This window comes from Aythya fuligula, chromosome 2 (genome assembly GCF_009819795.1).
Source record: "Aythya fuligula isolate bAytFul2 chromosome 2, bAytFul2.pri, whole genome shotgun sequence".
In the NCBI taxonomy this organism is placed as follows: Eukaryota; Metazoa; Chordata; class Aves; order Anseriformes; family Anatidae; genus Aythya; species Aythya fuligula.
Window position 1 is genome coordinate 120708068 of NC_045560.1, and position 15311 is coordinate 120723378.

The window sequence follows — 15311 nt, forward strand, 5'->3', positions numbered from 1 at the left end:
TCTTATATTTGTTCAAATCTGAAAAATTAAGAAAAACAAAAATATGATCTTTTTTTTTTCAAAGTAAATTAAAAAAAAAAAAAAAAAGCTAAATACTTATGAGTCTATGAATTTATGCTCCATTTTAACAGGTAACACCAGCACTAAGCTCTGGGCTGCTGTTGCCCCAGCCTTCAGCACAGTCATGCAGCACAAGTGAACTTCCAGCATGCAAATGGCAGACCAAGTTAAAACACTGAAAGCCATACTGAGTTTCAGCCATAAAACACATCTTCCTACTTCCTGAACAAGGTAACAAGATGGGCTGAGATGATGAACACCGTACAAATACGTGCCGGGTGTGCAGTCTTCTCAACTGCTTCAGAGTTTCAAGCAATGCAAATATATCCATTTAAATAACGAAAACAGGTGGAAGGAGAGGCTGTTCCACCTGATGCACAAAACTCTCCTTTTAATCTGCACTGTGGGCTTCTTCCTTTTTGTCTTCACAGAAGCACCTTCTCAGTTTTTGAGAAAGACATTTCATTTCTATTCCATCTATATGCCTTAAGATCACAAACTTTTTTTTTTTTTTTTTTTTTTTCCAAAGACCGAGTCTTCAGAAACATTTCATTATCTTGCTGTTCTCGACAACTACATGCGATGTTAAAAGCACCAGATTAAAGTCAACAATCTCTGCTGCTGGAACCCCTGAATTTCTGACATTTTCTGAGAGTTATGTTTTCTCTATTTGCATACTCTATTATCTGTTTTGTTTGACAGTTGCAGCTATGATGCTGCTTATGCATTAATCACTCCTGTGAGTACTTCACAAGTCAGGTGCTATATAATCTACCACCCGCAACTGAAGGCTTTCTCTCTGCACCACATTCATCGCATCTTAGCTTGTGCCTATGCCATGGGATCTGGTTAAAGAAACGAGTAATGCTGCTATATGAATGTAGTTTTGGGTTTGTATGTAGCAAATAAAATCCTATTTAGACAATGGGTAACTGCCATGAAAGAAGTTCACCAAAGTTCTACAGAAGGCAGTTTTCAAAATAAAAATATCCCACCTTGTTATTTCTTGTTGAAATTACACTGAAATTGTTTCCCTACTTAATTTGTGAAATGCATGAGCTGCATGGAGTCTCAACAACCATACTCAAATAAGCAGAATGCTGTATTTCTGAACTGAGAGTATATCAACAGCTTGAGGAGCAATTTTAAAAATGAGATTTGGAATTATTAGAAAAGAAAGGAAGGAAGGAAGAAAGGAAGGAAGGAAGGAAGGAAGGAAGGAAGGAAGGAAGGAAGGAAGGAAGGAAGGAAGGAAGGAAGGAAGGAAGGAAGGAAGGAAGGAAGGAAGGAAAGGAAGAAAAGAAAGAAAGGAAGGAAGAAAAGAAAGAAAAAGAAAGAAAGAAAGAAAGAAAGAAAGAGAGAAAGAAAGAAAGAAAGAAAGAAAGAAAGAAAGAAAGAAAGAAAGAAAGAAAGAAAGAAAGAAAGAAAAGGAAGAAAGAAAGAAAGAGAAACAAAGACAGACAGATAGACAGACAGACTGCTGGTCATTTGTGTACTTTTTATTTTTTTCCTGCAGTAATGAGAAAATGTTTATCTGATCTATCTTTAATGTAAGTTCTTAGTATTTACAGAAAGAAAGGAGCTTTTCCAGGTACTTTAAGATCAGAAGAAAGAAAGAAAAAAAAGCTTATGAAAAACACTAGACACAAAAATTCTCACAGCAATTCTAGCCCCGGTTGACCTCAAGAAGGCGGAGTCCATTGGTAGCCTGCAACCACAGAGTGGTTGTTACCAGTATGCTGAGTTTCCACTGGGAACTCAGACAACTGCAGAGGTGCTACCAGCTGGGGTGATACCCATGGCATCCCCTCTAACGTGCGTGTATGTCCTTATGTCTACTGTCCCCAGGGGATGGCATGATCCACAAGAAAGTTTTGATGCCATGGCTGCAGCTGGAGGGTCATTAGAACATTCCCAGCTCTATCACATTTTTGAGAGATACCTCATCTTGATTTCAATCCTCAGTTACGGAGAACCTACCACCTCCCACAGTATATTATCTTAATGGTAAAGCTCTATCACTGTTAAAAATGTATGCCTTGTTTCCAGTCTGATTTTATACAGCTGTAATTTGTAGATACGAGGTTTGTTTGTTTGTTTGTTTGTTTTAGCACAGTGAATAGTCTTCTGATAGGTGATATGCAGTATGCAGGCATTTACCTGCTGATCAAGTTACATCTCAATCAGCTCCTCTACATATCTGTTGCCTTACTGATGACAAAACATACACCAGACATCAAACATCAAACATAAGGAATGATAAACATGATGTCCCTGTACAGAATAAATTATCACAATTCCAGTGAAGACAATAAAGTCATACCAACTGACATAAGCTGAAGATTTGGTTGTATGTCCCTACAGTTAGACTGCTTAACAAACCATGCACTAACTACTGCAACCTTTTGTCAAACAAGGCTAATTTCAGTGAGAAAATCCAGCTTCTAAATTATGTTTAAATAAAAAAATAATAATAATAAATAAAAAAGGAAAAGAAGATATCCTATCAAGCAATAAAAAGTTGCTTGACAAGAGAAAAAAAAAAAACAAATACTTTTACACAAGGTATTCCATGACCTTAGCTTTATGATTTCATGGTTCTGATGGCAATAATTCACTGCAATAAAATGTGGGGTAGCAGCAGGTCTGTGTAGCATAACAGTAAATTTTGATGTAAACTGAAGACCAGAGCCTGGTAATGAGGCACAAATGTGAAGTATTCACCAGAGACTAAAACTATCTCCTACCACTAGCATGCAATACAAGCTAAAAAAAAAAAATATCCAAGCATGATGCAGATCTCAACACTTAGGTTAGAAGAAGGGACAAATACATTGTTTTGTTATGAAAGTTATTCATTTTGTTCATCAGCAACAAAAATTTTCTGTTTGACTCAGTAGTTTGCACTAGTGCTTAAAGGTGACAAAAAAATCAACCATATAGGTCAGCCTCAAGATGAGTCATGAATACTGAATTTAAACTAAAATGTATGAAGCTGTAAAAACAAAATCTCTTAAACACATACCAGCTACAACAACGACAACCTCCTGTATTGGATTTCTTAGCAACTCTACTATGAATAAGAAATACTAACTTCATTCCACCTGAGATAAAAACTGAAAAAAAAATAAAATAGTAGCTGTCTGCTTTTCTTTTGTGTTCTATAGTGCCACATTTTGTTTAAGATATTACTCTCTCATGGCTTGCATATCTAAAAAATATAATTCATGAAAAAGTATAATGTAATTGTTTGGGCTTTGATGAATTGGGGCATAATGTTAAATAATTATTCATTGCCTTTATTCTTCTGTCACAGTGTAAAAAAAAAGCTCTTTATTGTTTTTTTTTTTTTTTTTTTTTTTTTTTTGTATAGAAGGACATGGGCCTTTGTGACATGCATTTTATTTTAAACTAATGCTTCTATTATTCCACATCTGAATAATTATAGCTGACATCACCTACTCTTTGGTGTCCTAGAAGATCTTTAGCTCTAGTCCACTGTTACATATTTTATGCATTACATGAAATAAAATACCTCAAGATTTTGAAAATATTTATTTTAAAAACAGCAATGAAATTGTCTGTAATCACATTTTATGCTCTGCTTTGAAACCAGCATTATTCAATATGCCAGTGGTCTTTTCCATAAGAGCAACATATTAGAAATTCATGCTGCTCTAATATATCTGAATTCATTGATGTACTGCACTCCCTATAGACCTAAAGAAACATTTTTACTTCAGTTTCATATGTCCTGCACATTACCTACTGATGTGGTTGTTGTCAAAACAGTTGTACAGTAGCCTTTGAATTCAAAGTGTGCCTTGACTGTATACCAAAAATGACAATAAACCTAAGTATATACATTATACTGGCTTTTGTTGCCAGCACAAGTAAAGCATTTGGGAAATAAATCCCCTGATTTTATTGCCTTTTAACATCTTTTCCACTTTAAAGTTCAAACCCAGAAATGTAAAGCATTCCAAGAAATTGAAATTGCTTTTATTTCTTTCTTGCAAATTTTCTACAGTATAACATCATGAGCAACATCTTTAAAAAGATTAGCACAAAGGTCATAAATGAAAGCATTCCAAAAATAGTTTTGTTTGTTCATTTGTTTGTTTATTTGTGTTTTTTTTTTTTTTCTTCTTTTTTTCTTCCCTGTATATGAAAACAACACTGATTTCAACCCTGGCTTCTTAAGGAAAAAAAAAGCAACCATTTACAGGATATACTAAAGAAGCTGAAATGTCTATAATTTTGTTGATAAAAAGAACACACAGTAAAATTCGTTCTGTGCAAGACATCCAGAAGCATTTTTACAGATAAAGGTACATTCTCATAAGGATAGCATATACATGCATTTATTTGTAATTGTTGAAAAGGTATTTCTTGTAGTTCTTGGAATATTTCAGGAAAATTCATGTAGAGAAGTACTGGTCAGTCAAGACCCAACTGAACCTAACCTACATGGGACTACCTTCAAGTGCAGTATGTTGATAAGGGACCATTATTCCACTGTATAAAAAACAAACATGCCTACAGAGCTATCAAGACATTTTCATTTAACAGCTATAGCCATATCTGATTGAATACACTTAAGAATCAAGAATAGAAGTCACGTCCATTTTGAAGAAGGACTTTAAAGACCTCCCACATGTAGACCATCATGCTAAGGCTGGACCATGGTGCCATACTCATATTCTGCATGAATTTTGCAGACTTCTCTGCCCCCAGTAGTCAATACAAATATCAGATATAACAAGCACCTAATGAAATTTGTATGTGACAGCATAGTGTAAATGAGCACGTGTGTGTATGTATGTATATGCCAGTATGTCACCTAAGAGGAAAACAAGAATAAATAAACATATAAACTAATATATGAACTGACAGCAAAATACTAAGAAAGTGAAATTGTAGCAACTTTTTATTTTATTTTAAAGTACTGGGGATGCAATAGGAACTTCAATCAATCTAAAAAACTTCAAAGAAGGTTAATTCCGAATTTAAGTGTCAGACAGTAAATGGCAATGGGAAATTTTCATCTCCCAGCATTGTAAAATTTTTCAGAAAGAATTCCCACAGTGTAAAAAATCTGTAAGAAGCTGATCCCTAATAAGAATTCACTGAGCCAGGAGTGGGTTCTTATTGTGTGTGTTTAAGCACTTCCACAGAGGAGAATGCTTACAGAGCTTGGGGTAAATCCTGCAATCCTTACTCAAAGGGATTTCATTTGAAGCTTGGAGGGAGTGCTGTACAGTATGAAACCAGGGGAGTTTTGAAGGATTTTTAGGAGGGCTAAATCCTCAATTTTCAATCTCTCCAAAATAATGGAAATCCTCATCTGAAAACACCTGGTATTTGAGATGAAAGAGAAATGCTACAATGTACAAATTATTTTCCTACTTTGTTTTTTGAGCTCACTGTGCTTCCTTTCTCCCATTTGGCTAGCATTAATTAATGCTTTGTCTATAAAAAAAGCAACTGAAAACCACTCATTGGTTGTAACAGTGACAAAAAGGTAGGCATCATTTCTGAAATACCAACAAGAGCTAAAAACTGGCTAAAAGGAAAGACGTTGAAATTAAAAATATAAAAAGGAACAAATTCAATCAGATTCACATTGCACTGCAGCTGAGTTTGTTCCAGTATAAGTAAAATTTGCTGAAGATGTGAAATTAATTGGGGATGGAGAACAGCCAACAGATTAATTTCTAAGAATAATTTTTTCTAAAAATACTCATTAGTGCCCTGAAAAATGAAGCAAGATATATGGTTTTCAAATACTCTTAAGTGATAGCTGATATACTAGAAATTATATGAAACCAAGGGTTTAGATAGATTGGAGAAACATATATTATTTTATATGTGAGGCAATATAAACGTGATTTAGGCAAATACTTGTTAAGTGGATCAGAGCTAGGAAAGATAGTAAAAAGGAAACTTAGAGATGAGTAATAGCAGGAGAAAAGAGTCATACTAAAGAAGAAATGTAAAGGTTCTGGATTATAAAGAATGCTAAACTTACAAAATCTTGTCTTTATTAAACAATGGAAGGCCAAAAGGATGATGTAACCATTTTATTCACTGAAGCAGGCATTGAATTCACTGAAGTATTAACTTAAATTATCTCCCTCACGTTAATTCCTCTCGTTATAAAATTCACATCAGAGGAACCATACTGCAAAACAGAGCTGTACAAAATTGTGGTGTTAACATCCTACCAGTTGTACTAATGTGAGATGTAGCTTAGTCCCCTTGACAGACAAGACAGCTTGAGCTAAAACTATTGCTAGTTAACAGTCTCTCTTACATGTAAAGGGCATGCAAGATAGGGATAACAGTGGAGTTAGCCTATGATGCTTCAAGGATCATGTTTTATTTATTGACCGAATTCTGAGAAATGACTATTTAAATTTAGTGCATATTTCCCTGAGTTCTGATTTTCATTTTTTCTGACCTACACTAAGTCCCAATAGCAAAATTGTCTAGTTGTATTATGCTTTATTTATTTATTTATTTATTTGCCCTTGATGCAATAATTTACTGTGATGATCTACAAACTCTCAAGGCCCTTTGTTCAGAGCCTGTTGTGAGAGGTTAATGTGGAACATCAGAGCTTAAAAGAATGCATAGTTTTCAGCCATAACCGTGGCTCAAAAGAGGTCAATCCAATAAAATACTGCTTGTCTTGACTGGAATGTCATGAGCTCCTCTTACTTTGTCAGGTCCTTTCATAGTTATGATCCTGAGAACCCTGCATACGATTTATCTCATGTTCTTTAATGTATGCTATCAGTTTTGTAGAAATGCAAGTAAAATTCAAAACATTTCCATGAAGAATAATTATATTTCTGCATTAAAATCTTCCTCTCCCCTACCTCCTATTATTGAACATAACCCTGGGGTCAGATTCTGACCTCAAACACAAAGCATGCAACATCCTTGTAAATCAATAAAAAGTAAACAGCATTAAGTAGCACTAAGAAGCCAAGACTAGCCCCCTGCAGTACAGCTTGTTGGACATCCTCAGAGGGAATGCAGAGCTCCTTGAAATCAAGGAAGCTTTATTTTAATTAAGTTACAATCAAGCCCTGTGACAAGGCAGATTTTTTTATGTAAACTAACTGTTTTCCTGCCAGCTCACATCCTCAGTTCCTTGTCCACCACAGCTTTCCCAGCTTGTCCCTGGGACTGTTAGTCTGAGGGTCTAATGGAGAGCTGAGCTCAGATCTCTCAGTTCCCAAACATCTACGTTCTGCTCCACATACTGTCAGATCTCATGCAGGTTCACAGGCCTGCTTTATTATTATTTTTTTAGGCAACATAGTGAGGAGTTAGCAAGATAGAAGGTGTAACAGTCTCAGTGTCTACACATAGAGCCTCCCAGATGGGACAAAGCTCCCTAAGCTCCTGATTCTCCTGGAGAGAAGCCCAGACAATTCAAAGAGCAAATCCTTAACTTTGTATATCTAGATCTGCAGTTCCATCTAGCATAATGCCTGAAGACATGTCAGCCCCACATAAGATCAGGCCCCATATTCTTCCATGGGATTTTTCACTCTTTGGTTTAGAATTCTATGTCAACATGAAATAACAGCCTCCTCCGTAGAAAGATCTTGTCTGGAGCTGGGATGCAGGACGTATACTAATTATTTGTAGAGCCCACTTGAAAATGTAACATGTAAAGTAGCTCTGCAGTTGTTGCAAGCAATTTAACATTCAAAGAAGTGATTTATAATATCAGGCTTCCAAAGATTACGACCATAATGACTATCTGACAGATTTTATAAGCAAATCGTCCAGTCATTTCAATTGGATTCTGGCTGGCTAAGGACTGGGAACTGTAAAAAGGCTATAAGATTTGGCCTAGAATCAGAAATAACATTTGCTGTTTTCCAAACGTGTGGTAAACAAGAAAGAAGATATTAAATTTTTGTACATCTCTCAGTACATGCAAATTAGAATGGAAAGAGCCTCATAAGAAAAAATACAGAACAACAGCCATCTGGATCCAAATCCTGCTCCAATGAAATCAAAGCATTGGGCCTGCTTTTGTCATTATTTACATCCTTGTAAGGCAGGGTAATATCAAGGCAGTGGGTATCATCCTGGCTTTGATGAATTCATCTGTAAAACCCCACTGCCTCCAGTGAGAGATATATTTCAGAGTCAGTAATGATGTAAAAACCAGAGCCAGACCACCTTACTCCATGACTTCAGTGGTGCAGGACATGGCCCCAGGTCTATATATCCACATTTTTACAACTTACAGCAGTACAGAAGGGAAAGACTAAAAATGCTTACCACAGAGAGGGAATTGGAAAGCAGTGTCCCATCTTGGCTGAGCATGTTGGAAACTGTAATTTCGGGTAGATCCATGTTTTGTGGGTGGAATGGAAGGAGGCCATTGTGGTTCATTGGATGACACAGAGAGTGGTATCCAGACTCCATCTCATTCAAGTGTACCAGTGAGTGGTCAGGCAATGACGGAGGAGTTATAGGAGGTATGTTGAAATCTTCACTTTCAAGACTTGGGCCAGGGAAAGACTGAAAAACAAATATAGAAAATGCTATGAAAGTCATCTGAATACTGAATAGGAATAATAAAAGTCACACAAAACAAACAAAAAGTGCCCAACTCACATACTTCTAAGCAGGAACTTCAATTTTACAAAGAGAATATTTTAAACACCCGTATATTATAACAGTGGAGTTTCACCATTATGTATGGAAGAAAAATTGCCTCTAAGGCATAAAAATCTCTGATACTTTCACAGCTTCCATTAGAAAGAGATTTTTTAAAAAGAAGCTGAATTCAAACAGATTTCAAGGGTCCTATTAAAATTTTCCAAGAGTGTTCATCTAGCTGAATACCTTTTTCACGGGAATAGTGGAAAAGGGAATGCAATTTATAAAATTAACATTGGCTCAAAATGGTTCACAAGACTCCCTGCCACTCAGATCAAGAATTATACAGTGAGGAAGAAAGATATTGCTTTTAGGCTTACAGGAGAACCATGCATTTATTTTGCTACAAAGAAAAATAAATAAATACGGAAATAGCACATACTTTGTATGAACATCCTTTACGTTTATAAAAATACATCTATGGTATCTGTAAAATACAGATTTTTCCTTTCTTAATCTATAAACTCAACCATACATATGTTTTCAGTCATCTAAATGAGTTTTTCCATAAAGCAACTGTTTAAACTTCTGTTGTCCACTGCCATTAAGTCATCCAATTCAATGTGACCCAAGAAAAAGTCATAGGCAAAGTCAGAGTAATGCACCAAGGCAGATAATTTTAGGTTGGATCTTAGGAAGAACTTCTTTACCGAAAGGGTTGTTAGACGTTGGAACACCATCCCTGTGTGGATGTGTGTTCACCATCCACATCCACATCCAGTGGAGTCACCATCCCTGGAAGTCTTTAAAAGACGTTTAGATGTGGAGCTTAGGGATATGGTTTAGTGGGGACTGTTAGTGTTAGGTCAGAGGTTGGACTCGATGATCTTGAGGTCTCTTCCAACCTAGAAATTCTGTGATTCTGTGTGATTAATTGCTTTTATTTATCTACATTCTTCATACAGCAGGTAGGCTCATTTGGGGAACAGTGGTGGTTATGCTTAGATTTCTTGAAGGAAAAAGGTGAGCAGTGTTAGATGCATGATCCAAATCAAGAGTTAAAAAGATCAGTTACAGTTGTTCACTCGGAAAGTCTGCTCTGCTTTTGTGAGAACAGCTATAATCTTCATCTCCTTTTGCAAACTATCACTCTGCACATCCTACACCCACAGTGCTCAGATTTATAGCACAGGGAACCTAGCTTCACCCTTCCTGCCCCTTTGTTGCAACATGGCCCTGCTCTGAACACTGCCTTTCTTAACTCTGGGAGTGCAAGGATTTAAATACATTCTGCTTCTGCAAATGATGAAAAGGAGGCCATAATTTCAAAGAGCAGCTATTAGAAGACAGTGTGTTCCACAGTATGAGTTTGTAAATGGAGGACAGTATGGTGTATGAATTCATGCAGAAGGACAAGGGAAGAGTCAATGCCCAATTATCAACAAAGGGCTTTTTCGCTAGTCATCATAGCAATGCTGTCCTGACCAATGGCTAAAATTACTCTTTTCTGGGTGAGCACAGATATAAAAACTATAAATTGGATCAACAACAAACAATGTTGCATGTTTTCAATGAGCTGCTGAACATAGAACTTCCTCCAGTGCACAATGCCCTAGTTTTGGTTGCTTTGTTTATTTCCCAACAAATTTTACACCTCTGTTATTGATTATCTCAGTATGAAATGGAATGGGAAGGATAGACTGCAAAGACAAAAGTAAAATTCTAAAGAATGAAACAGGACAACAGAACATGGAGATGAAAAGTTTGCCAGTGATACCACAATTCTTATTTGTGAGGACTTTGATTCTGCCCATTCTTTCTAGCTGTGTTTCTCTGGCACCAGATTTTCCTCTCTCCCTGCCCCTGTGCTCTCCTTAATGGGAGACATGTCTCTGCTCAATACCTTTTAGAGGAGAAAAAAGAGATCTGGCCTCCTACTTGCCTGAAGCAAGAGTAGGACAAAACTCTGTGTTATTCTCTGACCACTTTAACAAGAAGAATGGACTTCAATTTACATTTGCTGTGGAAGCAAATATTCTTAAACAAACTATTGACAGTCTGGATGTGCCCACACCAATAACACTGAGATTATTCATCAAATCAGCTATTTATTTCTGCACCTCCAGCTTTTTCTGTGGTTAGATTCAGACATGCTGTTTCAACTGTCTTTAATTAGTAACACTTCAAAAATGGTAAAGCAATTGAACTGCCTTTAGGACATTAACTTACTAAAAAGGAAGTAAAATACTATGTCATAAAATTCCACAACCCAAGTTGTGTCATGTGTAACTACATAATTACTTTATATATGTTATATGAAATAAGCATTTTAAATATAGACTAAGCATTTTAAATACCAGGTTGATTACTTTTAAAAAAATAATCACACCATGGTTATTACTTGCAAACCAGTTAGACTGTATTTGATCCCACATCATTGTCAATTATTTAAGCAAGCTTCTTAAGTAGTATGAGTAGTACAGTAGAGGCAATAGTATCATGACAAAACAATATACAGTTTGTGTAGGATTAATCACTGACTATAGTAAATGAAATTCTATCACGCTATGGTAGTGACTGAAAAAAAATAGCCAGTTATAAAGCACTATATATTTAAATATCCTATATATTTTATTAATTTAATTAATAAAAAAAATATGAACTACTTGTCAACTTCAGTAAAGCTAGGCAGAATTCAAGCCATATGCTAATGGAATGGACAGAAACTTGAGAGTACCTATGAAGCACCCAATTCACCTAACATTTTCCAGGCAAAATGGTATTATGATACCTAGTATATGTATATATTGTTCCTCAGGGAAGCTACTTTAACAGTACCATGACAGTAACATGACAGCACTATGGTTTCTCATGTCCAGCAGCATGGTTAAGATTCTTGTAATGACTTGGCACAACGGTACATCAGAAGCCAATGGTCCTATAAGTTTGTAGTAAACCTAACATATCCCAGAAACAAACATGTTGCAACTACACAAGGAGTGAGAAATAGGATAGACATTTGGCCTTCCTACAGGAGCTACAAGCTCCAAACATCCACTCCTACAACCGTGCCATCTCTCCCCCTGCCATCAGGAAAGCCTTCTTAAGGAGTCTCCCTGGTTGCAACTGGTCCAGAGTGGCAGTGGGCTTTCCTGGATTGTTATGCCATTATCTTCCCCAAAAAACATCTGAAGGCACAAGCCCTGACCCCAGGTTTTCCCTGCAGAATGAGCTTCTGCTCCGGGGCAGCCATTATCCTGTCCCTACCCCTGGACTTTCTTAGAGAATCTCTTCTATCCCAAGTCATTTATCAGGAATTTCAAATGAAAGCCATAATTTACCACCAAAAACATTAGGGATGGTTATACTCCCTGTAACAAATTACAGTTCATAAGTACAGCTCATATGCATTAATAATAATTGTGGCCTATAGCATCCACCTACTGAGGGGATGCAAGACACGGACTCCTGATGGCTTTTGAACAGGAGATGTTTATTGCCCTTTTTCACTACTGACTCTTGAACAGGAGACGTTTATTGCCCTTTTTCACTACTACATATACTTTCCCCATAGCCCCACGCTCCATCCACGTGCCCAAATCTATCATACAATTGGTTAGAGGCCCTCAGATGCGCGCCTGAAGCCAGACAGCAATTAACCACTGCCCAAAGCTCATCTTTAACACTGTAGCCAATTTACTTTATCTCAACCTTGCTCAAGTTTTTGTTTCTACCACTTGTTTCCTCATTATCTCTAATTCCGGGTCTTGTGAAACAGCGCAGAGCCACCTGCAAATTCCTTCCCCACAACCTACCTCTCATAGGATTTTCTGGTGCACAAGTAGAAGGATTAGGGTCTTCCCCAGCACTCCTTCTTCCCTTTCCCTTGTCTCCCCCTTCTCCTCCACCCCCCCCCCTTTCGAACAACAAGTTTTTTTTTTGTTTTTTTTTTTCTTACATGGCTGTCTTTAGTATCAGCATGATTTTGTGTTCTTAGAAAGACATGGAATAGCTCCTTTTCATTCTACTGGTCACAGAAGGACTGTCAAGCTTTCCTTTTCACTTTTGAATCAAAAAGAGTAGCAGTAAATTCTTTATTTACTTTACCACAGAGCTGCCAGGAACTTTGACAGTGGTTGTGCTTTCATATCATGACTGTGGGAGTGACTGAGGTTTTTATCAGCTCTTCAGTTTAGGGAAACTTCCTAGGTCTTTATTACATTCCAGAGAGAAAGTCTTTTGCAGGGTAACACAATAAAAACCACTGCAACGCACTGAACAGACACAGGCTTTAATTTGACTTCATAATAAAGAGCATTTTCATTACACCTGAATTTATTGCAAGTAGATTTCATCATATTTCACATGGGAGTTACATAGCGGATACCTCAAAACTAACCGTCCTTAAATGTGGGCTATTAACAGACTTGAAACTATGAGTAAACAGTTTGAATCAAGGATGCCTTCTCAAATCTAAAAGACAATGTTCTGTGTTTCAGGTTAAATATCTGTGACATCTCTGCCCCAAATGATGAAAACTCCATAAATCAGATGATCTTTCAGATATCCACCATGAGATCAAGAGACCTCTATCTGAGCCACCTTAGCCTATAATTTTATGAGAACAGCTTGCCAGAATAAAATGATACAAACACTTAACCCTGATTCACCGTCCAATCCAAGTCCAAGCTTTTGTTCCTGAACAATGACTTTGCTGGTCTGCTTCAATTTAATTTTTATGCCACTTAACCTGGCCAAACCCAGAAGATGGGGAAGAGGGGCAAAAGTAGGGGTGTAAGGGGAGTAAGGGGAGGGGTGTATGTCAAAGGTCTTTACTTTAGCAACAGTAGAGCAAAGCATCCTGTTATGCTAAGAACACCAAGAAAATCTAGTATCTTTATTTTTAAAGAAGCCAAATAGTCATTGTTATCAGAAGAATAAGGGAAATGCTTGCACAACCTGACTGCATAAGTAAAGGGAAATAGAGAGAGGAAATATTTCCTATTCTCTGAGGAAAAATGAATAAGGATAAAGGAGGAAATAAAAATAAAGACCTTCTGCTTAAATAATCTACAGTGGTGATTGCCTATTCACCAGAAAAGCTTACTTATATTTCAAAATAAATTTAACAAAACTTTAAAAAGTAATCAGAAAAGCTAAACCAAAGAAATTACAAACAAACTGACCATAAGAGGCAGCAAGCATTCAAATATCCAATATAAATCCCTTTGGAAAGAGCAGAACCATTAGTGTATGTCAACACAGAAGATATAATATACATTCAATAAGTCTAATCTGTGTGCTCAGTGGTTGCATCAGTCACTGTGAACATATTCAACAGAATCTGATATTAGCAACAATTCCTTAAAAACTGAAATTTGCCTATAGATATTTAATTTAAATGAAATGAATGGTACTGCCAACTATGTAGAGCGTGTCTTAATTTTTCATTTGCACCAAGGCTTCTGCATCTGAATTGTGGAAAGATGCCAGATTTTAAAAGATAGATGCTTCAGGCAGTCTACTCTTCTATTATTGAACACATTGTTACATAACTGAAATAGTTATGAATCAATAATAATGTAAAAACAATGAACTCATTAGAAGAGGAAAAACAGCAATGTACCTTATGCATGTATGAGAGTTAGGATAATATATTCAACAGTAGATACTTATAGGAGTTTGTTTTAATAGGATCAACCTTATCTCTAATTCCTTAATGGAGGACCTTCAGAAGCAAGTGTTTTTTCAGTTTCTTTTGTCTCTGCATGAACAAGGCTTGATAGCTTGAGACTATAATGCATTACTGTGGAAACCTTCGGTCTGTTACATAAATCATCTTAACACTCAGCAAGAATTGTCCAACAGTGCCATTGATATGTTCAAGTCAATGATCCTGCAAACAAATTTTTTGTGTGTGTTTCTTCATATGGCAGACACCAGCAATAAATCATATTCATTTTAAAATGTACAATATACTAATTTATCAAGCAACAGCTATCAAAAATATATTACAGGGGAAGGTATAACTTTTTTCTATTGTGTTAATCAATTTCTCTAATTTACATTAGGTAAAGGGCAAAGCCCCAAGCAAAACATTAATTTTCCAGTACCAGATGAATTCTATTTTCAAGAAGCAGAATGTACTGACAATATTATTGATTTAAAATAATCAAAATTTCAAAGTTGACAGAATTATGTAAGAGAGTAGTTCCACTCAAGAATCTTTTCATTAATTATATTAATTTTATATATATACTGTAGTGGTTTGTTGGAAAACGTATTTTCAATGAGGCTTTTAAATTGAAACACATTGTAAAGATGACAATGACTAGAAACACAAATGTTATAAAGATTACAAGATTTGGGCTCTGCAAATACCAGTATTGTAATCAAAGCATTCAAGCTTCCCTTCAAAGACCCAGCTGTGCAGTTTTCCTATTTAAATCTAAGTGAGAAGTGAAAACCTTCCTTAGGATTATTGAACAGCTCCCAGAGCAATTCCTTAGGAAACCTCAAGAGCATGAGGCACCTGTGGAGCATTCTTTTTCCTCCAACCTGCAGCCTTTCCTAGCTCACCTGTGCCACACTCCTACCCACATTAATGAATTCTGGAG

At 36.4% G+C, this 15311-nt stretch overlaps 1 protein-coding gene across 1 annotated transcript in view; it reads right to left on the reverse strand.

Moving 5' to 3' along the window:
• Positions 1-15311, reverse strand: part of TOX (thymocyte selection associated high mobility group box) — a 220234-nt gene that overhangs the window by 82215 nt on the left and 122708 nt on the right. Inside the window, exon 3 of the mRNA XM_032182380.1 lies at positions 8371-8613. Coding sequence (XP_032038271.1) covers positions 8371-8613 — 243 coding nt within the window. The remainder of the gene's footprint in view (positions 1-8370; positions 8614-15311) is intronic.